General features: G+C 36.0%; 1 protein-coding gene across 1 annotated transcript; it reads right to left on the reverse strand.

Moving 5' to 3' along the window:
- Positions 1-1,069: 1,069 nt before the first annotated feature.
- usp31 (ubiquitin specific peptidase 31) lies at positions 1,070-16,880 on the reverse strand. The gene is made up of 16 exons (XM_044099478.1): positions 15,746-16,880; positions 14,651-14,785; positions 14,256-14,350; positions 14,086-14,178; positions 12,972-13,107; positions 12,614-12,761; positions 12,328-12,508; positions 12,132-12,243; positions 11,896-11,990; positions 11,089-11,166; positions 10,222-10,351; positions 9,699-9,818; positions 8,661-8,886; positions 8,393-8,551; positions 8,103-8,255; positions 1,070-7,724 (listed from the first exon to the last, which is right to left on the reverse strand). The coding sequence occupies exons 1-16, from the start codon at positions 16,268-16,270 to the stop codon at positions 6,241-6,243; spliced, it is 3,870 nt and encodes a 1,289-aa protein (XP_043955413.1). The 5' UTR covers positions 16,271-16,880; the 3' UTR covers positions 1,070-6,240.
- Positions 16,881-20,565: the final 3,685 nt, after the last annotated feature.

The raw sequence follows: 20,565 nt of genomic DNA on the forward strand, positions 1-20,565 counted from the left end.
AGGACAGCAAACACAGCTGTTGCATAAACTATAAAAGTCAAATAAATTCAAAAGAACTCTAATCAGTTCTTTAAAAATCATAGTTAGAGGATATTTACCAGATATGTGATGTATAGCTGTTTTACAGTGATACCCTAAAGTCCATTCAAATAAAAAATATTGAAACCAAAAGCAATCTAAAGTCATTCCCTGAGAGTATTTTTTATTCACTTTTTGAGCCAGAAATATCTAGTGTTAAACTTTCTGAATTCTTTTTAATTTAAGTACTCAAGAATTTGAGGATTTTGCTGAAGGAATGTTTTAATAATTCAAATAATAATAATGAAAAAGCTTACCCAGGCTTCTTGTTCTACAACTTGTCAAAAGAAATCTACAGCAGATTTCATTTCTAACACAGCTCTCGGTTTTTTTCATTCCACAATGACGAACCACAGGAATAGCAATATTATCTCCAAATCCTATATGCTAATATAATAAAACAATACTTTATAACTCTGATTTCTTTTTTTTAACCAGAAAGTTAAAGGTGTTCAATTATTATTCGCTTCTCTGAGAAAAGCTAAGCTCAGACATGCTTGCATCTGCACATCCTCACTCCTGCACCTCTATATTGCGTGACCAGTAAAAGCCTGAAATAACAACCCAGTTCACAAATATAGAGCCTTTTGTGTGTTGCTGAGTGTTGATATCTCAGATTACACACAGTATCTGCAACAAGAACACAATAAGCCGTATATTTATGGGCTTACACACCGCTTGCACAAACACTTTGGGTTTTAAACCACATGCTGTGGGGGTTGTTGGACTCCACAGTGTACTTCATGCCAGTAAAGTAGATTTAGAGACATGAGAGACAAACACTGGTAAAAGTAGCAAAGTGTAACCTCAATTAAATGTAAATACATTGAGACCGCTGTTGTCTTCAGCAGTAATGTTAACTAATCAACAATATCCTACAGTAACATTAGTGGCTAGTTTGCTTGACAAAAGCGCCACCTGGTGGGGGAACATGGTGTAGTTACAAAATCATTTTAAAAAGAAGTCCTAACACTCAACATTTTAATGAGAAGTTTAATTTTGTACTTGCATGGAGGTATGTACACACTTGTCCATTTGGATCAAACAAATATAAAAGTGCTCATGATAGAAAAAACAAAATTAAAAAATAAATTAAATTAAAAAACTGAGCTCAAAACAGCTAAATGACCAAACAGTTTAACAAAAAAAATGCACAGGCATACTGTGGAATAATGTATTACAAGAATCAGAAAATGCAGCTGTCGATCTGATAAAAAGGAGTAAACTATTCTCAAACTTAAAAAGTAAACATTTGTAACATATTTAATTTGACAAAACAGCTTGAGGATTATATAAAAATGTAAAAAAAAAACATTCTGTGTATGCAGAATGATTTCCTAGCTTAACAAAAAAAAATGACACTCAAGACATTTTATTACACAGCTTTCTAAATTCTGCATCATCCAAAGATACATAACCATTACATGTGACTGCTTAAGGCTAGCGAACTGTTTTAGTACATTTGTAGTGCTTACATTTGAAAAATGCCACAAAAATCAATTTTAAAGCACTACAAGCCTTTTAAACCTCAAAGCTCTACTTGAGGGAATATATTTGAAGCGCCACAGAACCTGCAGAAATGAAGTGTGTAACTCAAATTTAAAATGCAGCTACTTTAGTTTCAAGGTTCAATGCGGCTTTAGTTTAGCAGCAAAATGCATATCTGAATATGTAACATGCCATTTTATCTTGATAGAGGGAGATGTTTGCTCCTGCAGCGTGGCTGGCTAAATATTCAATTAACAAAAGTTCACAAGTCATGAAAAAAAAAGAGTCATCTGTAAAACTGCCTTTTTAAAAATTTTAATTAATAATAAAAAATAAAATCAGCATGACTGAAATGACTGTCTGATAAATATGAAACAAAAAAAATAATAATGTCATATTAATGTACTGTATTACAAAACTAAATTTACTATCTCTATTTATTGCATGTAGCTACGTTTCTATTTTTTATTATATCTATTAAAGACTGACCACACCTTGGATGCAGCTGAGAAAATAGCAACAGGGGTTCCCACACTTTTTTCCCCCCACTGAAGTAAACTAATGAAAGGCTTTCACAATATACAGTCATAGATAATGAGTAGACATAGTAACTACATATAGATTTTCACATCCATAGTATCTCTGCTGGTGTACAACAATAAATGTGAAACAACAATGACAAAAAACCCCACCAAACTAGTGGGAGCACCCATAAAGATTAGAGAAAGTCAACATGGAAGAAATTAGATGACTCGAAACTCTTTACAGCAAAATAAAATATTCTGTGTTGTGTTATTCTGAAACATCGTAAAGGTGTGCAAATAAAGCAATGGGATATACCAGCCATGCATTGCAATCTATGTTACACAGCTGCAGACTCTTGCATAGTTGATTTAAAATACATGCATTAGTGTTTTCATGCAATACTGCATTCATTAATCATTCTAGTCTGTACAATGACAAGTTTACAGGAAACAGCAAAGAAAAAGGAAAAAAGACATGCACTGCAGTGCAGAAGGGTAGACAAAGAAGATTCGGGTGAAGATTATGATTCAGCTATAATGTTTTCAACTGGAATGAGAATTGGTTAATTCTTTGTGCACATTTTCATACTTTTTATCTCACATAATTCAGCATCTGGATATTAAAATATTACAATTAAATCCCAAATTGTATTTGTTTGTTTTAGTACAACTTTTATCTCTCTTGAACATTTGGAAGAGGTTGGATACATAAATTTAAAAATTTAAACGTTATTTCAGCCATTCAACTCAAATATATAAACTACCCACTGAGTGATATACTGTATTTCAGGTGTTTATTTTTGTTACCTAGGTGATTCTGGATTACAGAAACCATAAATTCAGTTTCTCAAAAAATATAAATATCACACAGGACCATTAAAATGAGTTTTTACTACAGCTTTACATCAGCCGTTGTCCATTTCTATTTCATGTATCAGCCACAAAAAGTCCTTCCTTCCAGGTGTTAAGGAAGCTGCCTGTTCACACAGTGTTTTATCTCATACCAAAAGAAAGTGGAGTGGAAGAAAAAAGTTTGGTAGTAAATATGGCAGAATCAAGAAAGGTAACGGTAATTTTGAGAGGACTGTGAATCAAAAGGTCACTGATTTGTTGTGAGAAGAATCACAATGTGGCATGCACCTAGCACTGAAGCATAAATAGTCATCGCACACATCTGTAACCACAAAATTAGAAAATTAAGGTCTCAGATTGCAGCAATAGAGTGCAGTATCTAATAAAGTCAAAACAGAATTTTGACTTTATTAGCTGTAAGCCTCAGTCATTAGAATTAACGGTTCTTTTTAAACTGAATTACAGAATTTTTTTTAATATTTCAGTAACATTCCATCCATCCATCCATTTTCTGTTCATATCTCAGCTGAAAACCTGCCCAATTTCCAAAGAGTTAGTTGCCTGATGTTTAATACTAAACTATAAGTCCTAACCAGTCAGAGCTCTAAGTATTTTGCATGTTTAAAGAAACTGTCAGAAATGTAGTGGTGATAAAAACAGTAGAACATACCACCTGTCGTTATATGGTCCCAAAAACTCTACAATGTTTTAGGAAGATGATGTGCCCAAAAGGAATGATTTATATTTACATATTCTTAATAAAGAATTAACATTTTATGTTGTTTTTTTTTAATCAGATTGTCTAACAGCAACATCCAACCCTAATAGAAAATATAAAAAAGCTTTGTAAGTAAAAGGGCATCAATCCCTCCGCTTTATGGCTACACAAACTTGGACATGGCTGGAAACACAAACATCAAGGATGGAATGAGCCATTTCTGAAATGTATACCAACAGTTACAGACTTTACAGAAAGACAAAGCAAAATGAATAAAAAAAATGTGTCTCCTTTGATTCGAGTGCCATGCACATGTTCCTGATAGACTAGATAAATTGAGCAGCTACAGCAACACCACATTATCTAAACATGCTGCCTTTTATTTTTATGGTCTGTGACAGAAATGAGCTATTTTAATAGGCATCAACCGAGGATGATGTCATATCCAAATGTATGACTGTACTTTTAGTATTGGAGAAACGCGTTAAAGAAACGTACCTACAGGAAGTAAAACAGTTAAAAATGTGTTTGTTGTGTTTTAATGGTCACAAAGTGACCATTAAAGGTGTGTCTAGTTGTTAGATTCAAGCCTATTTCCTTTGTTTTATGAAACATTTTTACTGATAAATTCTGTCTATCATGTGAACAATGTATTTGATTCAATCATTTTATTTGCCAGTTTAGATGCAGATATATACACTTTCTAACCTGATCTTGGTGTATCACTCAACAGTTCTTCTTAAGATTGACAAATCCCGATTCAGAGTTAGAGAGACTTTCAATAGACTGATATAGCCAAGTATGTCGCATTTTGACAGACACATTCCACACCGACCATTTAAATAAGGCAGTCAGGTTTAATAAGGTGGCATTTTCTCAAACAACCCAAGAACCATTGTAAACTTGACAAATGCTACGGAATCAGACTTCTGCATATCTAAAATAAAAATAAAAATATTTGATATTTAAATTCTGATCCTTTACAGACACTTAAATATTTGAAAACTAAGTCTCTGCTGGTATGTGATGTGAGTATTGCCAGTAGAGGTGGCACAGTTTTACAATGACCAAGCTACAGTTACAATCAAAAATAAACCCGGCAAGCCTGACGACAAGTGCCGGACTTACACATTGCTTTGTTTCATGGTTGTTGTTTTTTTAAAGTAAAACTTAAAATTTAGCTAAGTAAATGGCTCATTACCAATAATGTGATTCAGGCTTTAGAAGACAAAATGTTGATAAAGATAATATCTAGAATGAGGTACCAAGGGTTATGATACAAATGCCAACAGCTCTGTAACTTGTTAAAATTGTGGTTACAGTTCTACAGTTCATTATTTAAAAGAAGAAAACCTGTCAGTGCTACTGAAGCAGTGGTCTGTTACAGCACCAGGTGTATTAAATGAAATATTTTGTATGTTAGGTTGACCGCTGCAACATTGAGATGAATGTACCCTTTTACCATTTTAGTCTAAGGCTGCTTACTCTACTTTACAATACACCCTATAATATTTAACCAACTATTATATAATAATTTTCCTATGTTTTTATCTATACAAAGTGCTATTGAACAACATTCCTATAGGTGACACTTACAGTAAAAGACTATTTTGCCAAAAGGCAATATTTTGTTCCATGTGCAGCATTAAAAGGCGCTTAAGATCATTTGTTATTTTGCTCATAGAGGGGGAAAACATATACAATTTATGTTCTGTCTACAGTTTTATAGATACATCAATATATATTTATAGACTTTAATTTTAAAGGGTTTTCCTTTCAAAACATCCAATTTTTTTAGTTTTACATAAGAACCTAAATACATTCTTACTTAAAAAAAACTTTTATCAAAACAGTACTCTATAAAAACAACTAAAGTTTCAAAATTTTGCAAAACCTCTTTCTATAGAGTAATTTTGAATATTTCCGGTTTTGGTCTAGAGCCATCATTCACTTTAATCTTTTTAATATTCAAAATAAAGACTCATTTGTTGTTGCTCCTATGCATCAATGTCAAAAGCTTTCAAGAATGTTAGTGAATCTTTAGAAGAAAATATGGCATGCATTTTCCTCCATTGCTTTCAATTTAAAAACTTTGGATTTATATTAATAAATGTGTAGACAGCATGAAGAGAGATGAGAAAAGGCTCAGAGCAATTCACAAAAAATAACATTTTTAAAGAATTATATCAGAATAAAACTCTTAAAACGTGTTTTCTGAACTATGAAATAACTGAGAACTAGTACCAGAGGCTAGTTTTGATGTCATGGTTTTGTTTTCTTTGCCACTGGCTTTTGAATATTTACAGAAGACATTCAAAACATAAGCATCAAAGGCTGGAAAAATACTGTTAGCATGTCGGGCAGGTGCCATGAACTCTTATATGCAGATGATAGAATGCTTTTACTTTAATAAAAAACAAAAAATAAATATCTTAAACAGGGAAATTTCAAAGCCAAAGACTTTAGGGCTGATGTACAAAACCATAACACCAAAAAGTGTGTCTCAAATACAGCTGATGCTAACTGAAACCCAGGCACAATGTAAATATTGTTCTATTTCTTATTACTACTACCGATGTATCACTGAGGCCTCTGTGTTGTTCGTGCAGGAGATTGCATGCTTGATGACAGCTTACGAGAAGATGCCATCTTTTCTAGAGGTTTCTTCCCATCTGTACGAGACTTGCTACTTACATCGGACGAGGAAGACTTGGACTTTCCTAGTAGAGTACGACTAAGAGAGCTGGGGGGCTTGGAAGACTCCTGCTTGTCTGAGTTTGACTCGCCTCCCAGAGTTTCTTTAGACGTTTTCGAGGACCCTGCTTCTCCAGTCTTTTGATCATCACAGTCTATCTCCTTAGCTTGTCCGTTCTGCTTGCATGTCCTCTCTGAAGCCTTTTTGGTAAGCAATGCACTTTTTCCTAAATCGGCCGACCGGCGACTTTCTCTCTGTCGGAGGGCACTCTTGAAGAAAGACAAGCCTTTCTCCTCTGATTTGCTACTCCGCTGCAGGTCTCTGGTGGATACACTTGGTGAGCGCAGGCTAGTGACTGAAGAACTGCTGCTGGAACTCCTTACAGACCTCCTCTCAAGCCGACTACTGTCCCCACTCTTGGGAATTGAACTACGGGACACACAGCTGCTCCGATGGCTGTCAACGAGGGGGCTGGTGTGCATAGAATCTCTGCTGTAACTCCTTTCCATCAGTCGTTTCCGGCAGCTCGTTGAGCCCTTCTCAGTAATGCTTGAGTTCTTCTTCGCATTTGGAGAGGGAGAAGCTGAAGACTGAGGTGTGGAGCAGAGGGAAGGTTTACGTTGTGGAGTCGCCTCGGGAGTTTTATTTGATTCCTTTGTTTTAGAGGGCGTTCCACTGGGTGTCAAGGTGCTTTTCTTCGTGTTTACAGTCTTCTCCTTCGTGCTGCTCAGCTTCTTGCCTTTTGCCGGTGAACTGGAAGACGCGTCGGAGGCTGGGTTCTTATTAATCGAGCAAAGACGTTTTTTGGAGGTCTTCTCCAACTCTGTTTTGCTGGAGCTCTTGATGGAGCCTGTGCTTTCAGACTTCAGGGTAAATCCTCCAATGCTACTTTTTCTTTTTTGCTCTTTGGAGGGGGTTGCTTGAGTGGGTTGTATGTTTTGGTCTATAGCTGTGATCTCATTGTTGTTTTCAGTTGTGTCGTTTTTGTTGCTCTTCTTTTCCACTGGGGTGGGAGCCCTGCAGTACATCATGTCTAGGAACCTTTTATTGTTGTCTTCACCGAAGTTGCTTTCCATCATTGACAACGGAGTCCTGCTGCCAAAGTACCGTTCATGTCGACTGTAGCTGCCAAAACAGGACGTGGATACCTTATCGTCGCCTGCCTCTCCTATCCTCTCCAGAGGAGGAGAACACCGAGAGTCTAAGGAGAAGCGTGAGGGTGAGTTGGATCTCATTTGGAGTTTGGCAGAGAGAGACCAAGACGGCTTCATTCCACTGTCACTGAAGGCCAGAGGGCTGGCAATAGATGACCTTGAGGACAAGCTCTGTCGCTGGATGCTTCTCACAAATGGGCGGACAGAAAATCCTCCTAAAAACAGCAAAGGTTTTAGAGATTCTTTTATTGTTAAGTAAAAAAAGGTTTTTGTTTTTTCTTAAACTAAATGAGCAAACATCAAACTGGGGTGGGCGATATGGACTTAGAATTTTATCATGATATTTTGTGGTACTATTACTAAGTAATATTTGATTAGAAATTCTTTTGGGGAGGAGAGTTTGCAGCAGCTTGATTACAAAAAAAGAAAAAAAATAATAGTTTTTATTTAGCCTGATTTGATTTCTGGTTGAAGGCTTCTTAAGCTTTGTGATTCACTCAAAATTAATATGGGAAAGTACAGTCATATGAAAGTGGTCGAAATGACCAGTTCCCATCCAATTTCAAACACTATAAATGAAGGTCTACCCTCACCATCATCCTCATTACGTTCTGCAGGAAACTCCACTGACTCAGCCAGTGAAGCAAGCGAGGTACGTCTAGATGAAGCTCCAGACGCCAAACTGGCAGGCCTGCTTCCAGGTAACCTATTGATCCAGTGGTCGCACAGTGATGAGCTAGTGGAGCCTGTGTGACAGACAAAGGGGGATTCAACCACAGGTCAAAACTCAAGCTCCAGTACAAAGAGAGTTCTCAAGTAATTCTGTCAAAACATACAAGTTTGCATTAAGTTTGCATACAAACACTATAGAAAGGATACTGACCAGCAACAGAGCTGTTGGCAGACCAAGAGGGAATTGCGGTTCTTCGCTGATAAAACAATATGTAGGCCGTTTGCTGACACACAGCATCATCAGAAATTGGTGTCACCTCACTGTCATCAAAGCAGTACCACTGACCATCAACAGAGTTTTTGCAGTAAGCTGAGAACACAGAACAAGAATAAAACGGGTTCAAATTAACAATCAAACCCATTCATTCGGATCTTGAAATATGAACATTGTTTAAAACTGCTTCAACAATGCGCTTCACCAGTGTAGTGTCCTCCATGCATATTGCCATGATGGTTGCAAACAGCATACAGGTCATAAAGGTAGTCATCAGGGTTCCTTCCAAGGCCGTATGACCGTCTCCATGGCGACCAGTGAGATGGTAAACTCCAGCTGCTCTGGCTTCTCTTTACCACATGTGGTGCCATGTCCATCCCCATCAGTGGGAACCTCACCATGTTCTGCATTTTCACCCTCCGGTCTCCTTCCTGAATTCAGCAACCGATTGAGATCCAGAAGCAGGTTAGATTGAAAAGGTTTTTTTTTTTTTTTCAGAAATCTATTGTCAAAAGTCTGATTTGTGTGACATAGGGATTAATTAAACACAGTAAAGTATTTTAAACATTTATTTCTGTAAAATTTTGTTTTTTCACAGTATTTTATCACAATAGGACCAATAAAAACTTTATTATATAAACTTAGTTTCCACAAAAATATGTCAATTTTTGGACATATTTTGGAATCAAATTTGGACAAATTGGGCAAATTTTGGAATCAAATTTGGTTGTGCTGCATAAATTACTGCATCAGTGCTTATCTGCAGTGTTGGTTATGGTGTTTCTCATCATCTTCTTGGACTGTCCTTCATGCATTCTCAAACAGGTTATGTGATTTACTACAACACTTTTCCCTTCCACTCAACTTATGCATAATAACCACTAATATGCTTCAACAACCAACTTCCACAGCAATGACTTTTCATGGCTTATGGTCCTATAAATGGAGGGTGTCAATGACTGAAAACTACAGACAAATCAGCAGTCTTGTCTATACTTGAGTACACAATAAAAAACCTTTAGATAAACCAAATCCTTTTTTATAGATTTTTTGAAACATTTTAATTTTCTGGGATACTCAATTTTTAGTTTGAACTACCTGCAAGCCATCAAGATCACCATAAATAAATTTAATTAATTACTGAAATAAATTGTTTTTAAATAATTTTCAAATTTATTAGGATGTGACTATATGCTTGAAAAACTGCTTTAAGTTTATTTAGTAATCACTTAAGCTCAAATACCTGTCGAAATCTCTTGAGATGCAGTATAAGCACATCCGGCAGCGTCCACAAGCTGAGCTTTATCCGGCCCTGCTGCAGCTGCTTGCAGTGGGGACAGCGCCAGGCATCGTCTGGAGCCAGCTAAAACACACACACACACACACACACACACACACAGCCCAAAAAGAAGAACACATTTCAACCACACTGCTTTTAAAATAAGCTACACACAGGATGAGGCCCACGTTTCCACCCTTTTCTCTACTTTCCACCAGAGCAGTTCAAGGCAAGTTAAACCACAATGGAGGAATTTGACTAAGCTTAGGATTTTTAATCCATATGAAGCATAGCATTAGCAGTTACGTGCCGTTAAACTGTGAAAACAGAATAGCTTTTGGGTGTTTGGAGAAATTTTTAAACTGGAAAACAAAAACAAAAAGAAAAGTATGGATTTTTTCAAACTGCTACTGCCAAGGCAAATTTAGTTTATATTTTTTTCATGGGAAACTACTGAGTGAAAGCATATTTGTCTGCTGGTCTGTACCTGCTCCTCTTTAGTGTAGAGCTGAAAGCACTGAGCAAGGGTGCAGGCCTGGGGCTGATGATGCTGCTGCCTGTGCAGATAGACGCTCTCAGCATCTGGAATATACTCCTCCTCAGTGTGGCCAAACAGACTGCAGAAAGCAGAAAACGTATGATCAAAATGAGATATGTTGATATTATTATGAGAGTGTATTTTGATACTGTATTGCAGGTTAACACCAATAAATGTGACAGTAGTCAGTTTGAGTTTATCACTTCCTCAAAATGACCAAATAAAAATAACTCAGAGGACTTTTCTCAAACAAAATTTAACGGCTGTCCACAAACGAATCTTGATCCAGATAAATGTAAAAAATAGTGACCAAGTCGGACAAGAACAGGCATGTGCACTAATGAACCAGGGTAGTTTGGCTGGCATGACATAAAAAAGATGATTCATCTGATTGGGTAGGAGGAACTTCATCATTGGCATTTAGTTAAAAGAAAGTTTTTTCAACTGCAGAACATCAGTTCAAAGTAAAATCTGTTTTATTTTTTCAAAATCATACAATTGTGAAAGGCAGTACCAAAGTAGAAACTTCAAGAGCTCAAAAGAGACTGAGTCTGGTTTGAGGTTATTTTGAAAGCAAAAACATTCTCAGAAATTCTGATCAAAGTTGTCAGATTAGGTCTACATGACTTTTACAAATTGTTGTTGACCTGGAAAATATTCTGCACTACAAGAGATGTTATTCACTGACTGAAGGTTTTTGATTTAAATAATACAATCTGTTTAACATTTCTAAATAGTGTGCTGCATTACAGAATCTCTCTTTTTATGGTGTTTAGCAGTCAGCATTACTTTGTTAATTCAACTGTTTCAACTCACTAGTCCTTGGTTTCCTTGTCCCACTCAACCACAATCTTCACATGTGGAGGTCCCCCCTGTCCACAGGACTTGTATGCTCTGCAATAAAAAAAAGTCAGTAGCATTATTTTTTATAATTCAGACTTCTGTTTCACCCATTTCGTCCTCCGACTCATTCCTGTACAAAACCATATTGTGCTTAACTGCTAAAATCATGTTGCTTTATTTTTAGTTGTCCTTCAGAATTTTCACTGATTAGAGATAAATAGCTGTAAGTGTTAAATCTCAACTTTAAACTTATTCAAATGTAAAAGTTGAATTGCTACAGCTACATACTACTAATAAAATATTATTAATATTTTGTTGTGAAGCCAATGTTAAGAACTGTTAGAACCAAATGTCCTTTCATTCAGTATATGTCACTTAAAGATCAAACAGTGTAACAACAATACATAAAGGATTACTAAACAAAAGTGACATGCTTTACTGGTTCATTAATGCAGTGGATTAACAAAACAAGCTAAACTAGAATCTCAACACTCAAATTCCTGTTTCAACATAACTTAACCCAATAAGTAAAAGCAATAAAACTGAAGGAGGACATGAATAGAAGCAAATCTAGAGAAGATTGGTGTATTGTATATATCTCAATTTTTATATTTACTATAATTGTTTTTTAGAAGGCGTATTTCTATGACCGGATGAACTATGAGAAGATACATCCTGGAGAATCCAAATCAGGCTTAATTTATATATGGAAATAACATTTGATGTAACAGGTTCAATCTATAAAAGTTTAGGAAACAAACATTAACTATATGAACTGACCTTTCAACCGTTGGGTGACACAGTGGTCTCTCATCTTGAGGAAGGAGGTAGGTAATACCAACAACGCCAACCACTCGAAGACTGAAAGGTCCAACCTAAACAATAAAGTAATAGATGTTCTACTTTCTTTATATTGCTCTTTGTGATCTCACTGCTGGAAAAAAGTCAATTCACAGACAAAACATTTGAATTAGATTACACACCATGTAGCAGGCAAAAATTTAAAATCCCCCTACCTGAATGTAGACCCCAGGCCTCAAAAGATGTCGCATTTTCTCCAGGATCTCTTTTTGTAGAGCATCCCAAGTCACAGTGCGCTCCATGTACAGTACAAAAGGCAGGCCAAATCTAATAAAACATATTATGTTGCTGTGATTAACTGGGAAGACACTTGACCAAAATTACAAGCGTTGACATATTTCATAGCAGTACCTTTTTGCCTGGTGGCCAGTGCACGCTCTGTTACACACCAGGAGAATAATCTTTTCTGGCCCTACGTTTTTATTTGGAGATCCAGTGACCGGAGTCACTGCCCCCTGCATGAAGGATGGAGTCCTGCTGATTTCTGTCGTGTACTTTAAATTGTTATGATTTAGATTTGCCAGAAGGCTTCCTGTGACAAAAAAATGCACGCTGATGTTTCTGTTTTTACATCGTTTATTATACGCAGAAAAAAAACACACTATGAACCCATTTTTGAAAATTGTTTACAGCTTACCTCTTTTTGTGCGTAGGTTTTCTAATTTGAAGGTCTCTGGTGTCTCAAAGGCAAAGATGGAATCGCTCTCTTGGATGATGTCAAGATCATCGTCATCATCGCAAAATGAGCGATGGAAGCCATCGTAATACATTTCAGTCAAAACAAACTGCAGGAAAGAAAAAGGAAAGCCGGCATAATGCTTCTGCTGACAGCTACCGTCAATTTCAACTCATGCTTCAGGGAAAACTAGCTCAATTTGCAAATTACTCTCTGACTGGAAGGTAGAACAGGTTCCACAAACACTGACTGAGCCGACACCTTGTGCCTGTAACACAGCCTTTCAGTGTCAGACCCTGAACAGAGACAGGAATAGCACCTGGTCCATTGGGATCTTGGTTTCACGTGACACAGCGTCTCTGAGGCGATAGACAGTACTTTTGAGAGGAACAGCAACTCCAATCCTTATGCAGTGAGAGTACTTCCCCTGGTAGACCACAGTCACATACAAGGGCCTGATGAAAGAAAAACAAAGTAAAAAAATTGTTTTATGTATATTGATTTGCAAATTACCAGATCATTTAAGCCAGCTGTTAAGTTAAAAAAAAGTTTGACACATCAGTAAATTTAAAATGAAGTATCACATAGAGACTGACATTCTGACTCAATAAATTAGCAGTTTGTCCTTTACTGACACAGAAACCACATCATTTCTGAATTATTCCAACAGAATAATAAAGTTTATATTAATAACTGCACATTCAATATGCTCAACAGTAATGCCCAGGTTTCATTTCTAGTCAACAAGATTTTTGATCCTCGCAAGGCCAAGCCCTTCAACACATTCTCATTTTCTCTATTTTTTAAGAAAGTGAAATTTGTTCTCATTTAAACATTTTTCTCTTCTTCACTCCTACCAAAGACAAGAATCTGCAATTTTGGACAAGTGGGAAAAAAACAGTAAACTCATCCATCCTGTACTACCAAAGAGAAAAGATGCATTGCTTACAGGTTAAACTTGCTGATCCACAACATAACAGCATGCTTCACCTACAGTAGTGTTTGTTTTTCTTCTTCTCTCTCCTCCCTCTCCGCTAACACGTAATTGTTTTTGTTTTAAAACTGGAGCACATGCTCCTTCTCAACCCGTTTGACGCTCCTGCACCTTTAGCCTGACAGCCGTCCTGTCAAAACAGGTTTCCTTCCTTCCCTTCACCGCCACACACACTCCAACACTTCCATTATTGTCACACCCTTGTATACTTCTCAAAACACATACACCTGCATGCACAAACACTGTGTTTGACCTAAAGTCAAAAGTGGCAGTGCTTTAGAGATTGCATGCAGCGTATGTAGGTGTGTGTAGTTTCAAAGAAGAAAACACAGCCATGCTAAGTGGCAATAGTTAGGAACATGTAGGGACCAGTAAGCAGATCTCTAGAAACTGGTTCCTCCCTGCTGATCCACAACCAGAGCTTTAAAGAGGAACTCACCGTGTGTGTGGCAGAGGGATTGGTAAGGAGATGCAGAGGAAGGGGTCAAAGGTGTTGCTTTGCTTTTGGCAATGCGGGCAAGTAAGAGAAGACCTGTAAGGGGAAAAAAAATGAATCTCTTAATGTGATCAACAGATAGTGTTAGCAGAATCTAAATCAAGTAAGCCTACCTGTACTGAGCCTGGAACAGCTCCTGCACAAACGACCCAGCAGAGAGAGGGGGAGAGGGCCCCTCTATGCTCTGGTCATCTTCTTCAATGGGAGGCTAATGAGATGAGATGATTTATTAACTTGACTGACTGGTCATAATTATACTTGTCAGTGAGGTGCATATGATGCCTTCAGATGTAATTTATATTACTAAATTCAAGTGGAAGCACAAGGTCAGGCGAGTCTGATTTAGTCCAACTACAATTTAAGTTAATGAGCAAAATAAAATAAGACACAATGTGATGAAAAAATTATAATCTGATGGCTCAGAGATCCAGATTAAAGTCGCGGATTTCTCACTTAAATCACAGGTCGTCCTACAGCTTATTATCCGTCTAATAGCTTCACAATTCACCTTAATAGCAGGCCTTGTGTTTGGGTTGACGGTGTTGAGATCCTCATGTACTCTGTCCAGCAACCACAGCAGAAACTCTTGAGCATCGTGCTGAGCGTTCCCTTTAAACTGTGTGGCATTTTTTGACACAGCATTCTGCAGCAAACGACAAAATCCAACAATAGAAAAAACTGACAAAAACTCTAAAACATTCATTTTGCCTATGATATAGTTCATTTTAGCAGATTAATTCACAACAAATGACATCTTGGGGAACTCAATAATAGAAACAGATAAATTCATATACAGAGATGTATAATCAAATCAATCCAACACACAATCATACATACAAACTGCAATTTGACTACATACAACCAAACTTGATTTTAAGACTCAGAATAAATTGATTTTATCTACATCACATATATTTCTAGGGTTTCTTTCAGCCATATTTTAGATAAACATAAGGGTGTTGTAAATATTTCCTCATATTAAAATTAACACAAGCAATGATAACATAGCAAATGATGGCTAAGAATGTAAAATTTCCTGACAAATAAACCCTAAGTGTTAATAATTTACATGCTGATAATTAGTGCAGCATCAATCAACCAATCAAACATTAGACATTTTCTGCCATCAGCTCTGACAGGTGATCATTTGGCGAAATAATAAACTGTATTTTCTTCCCATTATATATCCAATGGATAAATCTAAAAACTACCACAATTTTCAATAGCATCAACTTTAATTCACATTTTCTAGGTTAATACAAATTCCTCAAAGGTTATAGACATATTTATTGAATTGAAATGACTAACCAGTTTGGGGAAAAAAAGGAACATTTATCTTTAAAGACTGATTATTTTTTCTAAGTAATCAGAATCAACAGATAAGATTCCCAAAGAAAATTGGCACACAGTATTGGCCCAAAAAAAGCCTGATCAGTGCATCTCTACCCAACAATATATTCTGTTTGTTTGATGAAGCCTCAGTTTAGCAGATATCCACATCTAAATCAGTGCCATGCTGCTAAAGGTGACAGAGAATTGGAAAACTTGTAATATGATAAATCAACATTAATGTCAATTTATACTGTGTTGTTTTGGTTCTTACCTTGAAGTCCCTGCTATGCTGAGGGGTGTACTCAAACGTCCACAAAGCCCGCACAAGTCCGGACAGCTGCTCAGTCACTTCTCCTTTGCCTAGAGGACCTTTCTTCTGCAGATGGACGCCGTTTGTTTTGGGCTTATCCTCCTCTAACTCCTCGCCTTTGTAGTGCTCCAAAACGAGGTACTCGGCGAAGAGTTCCGTGTTACTCAGGCACTGCAGGATTGCATTCATGAAGCAGGTATTACCATGGTTCTTCAGACCTGACACTCCGGGAACTCGCTCTCCGGACAGGAACCCACCAAAGTCCCCATCCTCCATGGGAACATCTTTACTCCCAGATTTGAACGCGGAGAATCCTCCATCATCCTTGTCATCATCGGTTTGTACTTCAGATCCAAAGTGTGATAAGGCTGTCAGAGTCCGGAGGACTTTGCTCATAAAGCTGCCCACGGAGCGCACAGAGCCTCGCCTGAACAGCTTCTTGCTGAAGCTCGACTTCTTGTCCTTGGATGCGGCTTTGCAGGACATGATTTCCCTTTTGCCTTCTGACAGACGGGCTGTGCTGAACCAGGGTCAGCTCACTGGCTGCCTGCTGCTACATCTCAAAACAGCTAGTATTGGGACAACTCCGAGTCTGTTAGCTAACCTTAACCGTTGATACACGGGACATTTTGCCTGAGATTTATATCCCTAAAACTCGCACAACAGTTAATTACTTTTTTATATATATAAGAACTACAAAGGACTGCGATAATTAATAGAATAATATCCAAATATTAGCCTGGTTATTACGGAATGGTGCAACTTGCAATGGAATTACCTTGTTTTTGCGGCTTTCTGCCCTGCAGCGATGAATCAGTTACGCTGTAGTATAAAATAACAGCACCCTTAGCTAATTTAGGCAAGGCTAATGCTAACTCCAATAACAAAACGAACACCTTAAACGGTGACAGTCTGTTTCGGTCGAGATATTTTGGTCCAGTCGGAACGGATATTCCGCCATGGCATGCAACTAACGACGGTCAAAGTTAGACACCGTGCTGAAACTGAATAACTTCACATTTTAGATTCATTTGGAGACACATTCAGGCCAGACTGGAAAGGCTTGATTTACTTCTTCTTCTTCATGTGAGATGCGTAAGTCACAGTTTACAACTGCTTTACAGCACCACGCACTGGACAGGAGGGAGTCTTACTGAATTGTTGTTTTGATTTGTTTTATGATTAACTTCTCGTTTGACATTGTTTATAGCCAGAGCAGTGGTCCATAGCGTACCCAAAAATTGTGCTCAAGTAACATTATCACTGCTTCAACATGGTTTAACTGAAGTAAAGGTAAAAACTGGCCGTCCAAAAAATTACTAAGAGTATAAGTATTTCATGAAAATGCTATATGAATACTAACTGATTATAAATCTTGTGTTTTGAAATTTTACACTGTTACAAGATAGACAAAAACATGAAATTATGTGCTAATGGTGGTATTTTAAAGACTGAAATAATAAAAAATTATCAAAGTAACAACATGATCAAAGTTGTTACTATCAATGTTGTTACATTGATAACATTATTATCAATGTTATTATTATAACATTGATAATAATAATGAAAGTAAAATTACAAAATATATTATTTTTAATATATTATTTTTAATACAATACATTTGAAAGTCATAGATTCAATACGTATATCATTACGTCATAGATTCATATATCTTGGATATTATATCCAAGATGATGGGATTTTAGCCAGTGTTCTTGTTGTTGTTATTATTATTATTATTATTATTATTATTATTATTATTATTATTATTATTATTATTATTATTATTATTATTATTATTATTATTATTATTATTATTATTATTATTATTATTATTATCTATTTATTTTTCTAGCTTTAAGTCACATAAACACACATTTGGCTGTCTTGGTGCTTGCAAATAAATTTTCAATTCCCATTCATTAAACAATAATAATATTAAAATCACTGTGTCGCACTATACTACGCTGAATAACATTGAGGCTTTTCACCTTCTTGATCCAATATTGCCAGTGAAGAATGCTTCTTCAGTTTCTTTGTCTCCCTGAGGGGGGCGCAAGAAGCACGCAAAAACAAAAAGATGGATGAGACTCTGTTGCACATAAACGCATGGAATAAAAATTAAATTGTCATTGTTTACGTTATTCATTAACAAAGACGGCATGTTCATTTTTTCATTACCCTGGTTGTTACATTTATAGTTGCACAATTATGACTTACGTTACTGTTACAGATAATTATCTGTTTCTTGCTTTGTTCTTCTTCACAATAATAGAAAAATAAAATCCTCTCAACTGAACAGAGTATTTGTCCTGAACTCTACCCAGTGAGTTGTGTGAAATTAACCGAGAAACTTGTGAGGTTGGGCTTTACAATTTATTTCAGAATTACAGGAATCAAATTAACAGTGTAACATAATGAGGGCATGAGACTGAATTTTTCTCATGTTAAATTTGCTTGACATAGACCGACGTGATCAACATTGTTTTGTTCCGAGGTCAACACTAATGTATTATGGTGAGTACTTGAATTAATTAATGCGAAACCTTGGTTTGAAACTTCTAATAATAAGGTTGTTTTGTTAAGATGGAGAAAAGAACAAAAAAATGGACTTGCACATTCAAACCTGAGAATAGACATGATGAAAATAAATAAACAAAATAATCACCTATGAGAAAATATTGATCCAATACAGCTTAATATCTGTCTGAGTGCAGGACTTAAAAAGTCACTATTCCTTTTGCCCTGGTTATGACCAAATCCTTCACTTGCTATTTGCCATCAACACTTCAAGTAGTTGAAACCAGCTGGGGAAGTTCTCTAATGATGTGTCCATGGAAACAAGGAACATGGTCACACGTGTCTTATCATCACTCAGCACAGGAAAAGCTCTATACTTTATCTCAGATCTTACAATAATGCCAAGACATTTCAAAGTCAAGAACTAGTCCACATTTGTGTTTTTCCTCCTTAATGTGCTTAACAAAGCCTCTGATGAAGCCCAGAGGATTCTTTACTTAACACTTCTCTCAGATTGAATAACTTGATTGTACACTCCTCTATATACAAGCATTTTGGAAGAGAAAGCAAAAAATAATTCAATTACCAACCCTCAACAAACCATTCAGTCATAAACAATCTAAACATTAATTAGTACCACCATTAAGCATGAAAGCACTCGTTTTGGAATCCTCAACCAACTTTCATGTCCTTCGAAACCAATGAATTTCTGACAAAGAATTGAGAAAAGGCTTTAAAGATTTATGATTAATCTTATGTTCGGAGAGTTTATTTACAAAAACATCTATTGTTTCCAAAGACTTCATCAATGTTTTTCACTGATGACAAACACTTTAAATAATTTACAAAAAGGAAAATTAATACTTTAAAATGTGCTTTGTTTGACCTCTTTGATGTATGATATTCCAGTAAACTCTAATTAGGCTGTAGTAGGAGATTTTCCTTTGTGACTAAAAATGAATTACTCCTTTCTACACTATGTGTTGAGGCACGCCTGCACCCTCTGTGATAATGACCATGTGGGAAATGCTTTTTTAAAGAGAGGCTATAACCTGCAGGGATATGTTTGTGTGCCTATTTAAAGAATTTACATGCATGTTCTTCTGTCATTGTAAACTAAAGAGTGAGAAAAGGCCTGCAGGTCTACCTTGATTGTAAATATACCAGCTTTTATTGAAAATTAAGGCACAGCATGAACAAACAAGTATCATTGTGAGCGTTGAATCAGAAATTAACAAAGGAAATCATTATTATTATTATTATTATTATTATTATTATTATTATTATTATTATTATTATTATTATTATTATTATTATTATTTTTAATAATTCTGGTTTGAAATGTTCGCTGCATATCAGAATTTGGTTTAATTTAAAGTGATCACTTAAAGTTTGGTTTTACAGCCAGTTGTGCACTGAGTTCTTAACTCTAGCCGTTGACCTTTGCTTCCAGAAGTTATCTTCTGTCTATCGACAGTTATTTAAAAAACACAATATTATTTGCTGGTTTCTTAAACATTAAATAGACTTTGTGTATTTGCTATGTTGCATCTCTGTCATGCGTCATCATACTACCACATTAACTTCTGGCTTTGTTTAATTTCTTATCTACTGCTCGAGCTAATTAAGTTAAAGAAAGGAAAAGCCCATGAATCACGTGTTGATTGACAGATGAACTTGATCCCCTCTGCCTCAGAGAGGATTTTTCTCGGCGACATCCCCTCAGCAACAGTCAAATGATGCGTTCACGGACATTCTGTAAACATTTACTTTATAACTTATTCAAAAATGAACGCACGTTCAGTGAACTAGAAAAAGTACATTCATTTTACAATTAAGCAAAACTTCAACTTATTTTATAAATATAAAATATGTGCTTGATTTACAATTTTCTAAAAAGAAAAAGTAAAGTAATGTCTTTACATTTGGAAAGCAAACTATTTATATAAAATGAATGTAAATTATCCCAAAGAGAAACAATGAAGTCTATTATTGACACTTTGTTTGATTAATATTGAGTTGCTGAAAGAATACAAATTCTATAACCTTTCATAGAAGTAGGCATGTCTAATTAAGGATTCCAAGGTTTGAAAATATTGTTCTTTCAAAATGTTTAAATTGTTAGTTTTTTTCAGCTGTATGGTGCACAGTGCTGCTCCCCCCCTAACTAAGAGAAAAAAGGCTCCTACAATTGAGCAACTAGTTTAAGTTAAATATACTTATTGTTTTTTGTCAATTGTTCTTACTGTCTTTGTTTATAT

This window comes from Gambusia affinis, linkage group LG19, assembly GCF_019740435.1.
Source record: "Gambusia affinis linkage group LG19, SWU_Gaff_1.0, whole genome shotgun sequence".
NCBI classification, from domain to species: domain Eukaryota; kingdom Metazoa; phylum Chordata; class Actinopteri; order Cyprinodontiformes; family Poeciliidae; genus Gambusia; species Gambusia affinis.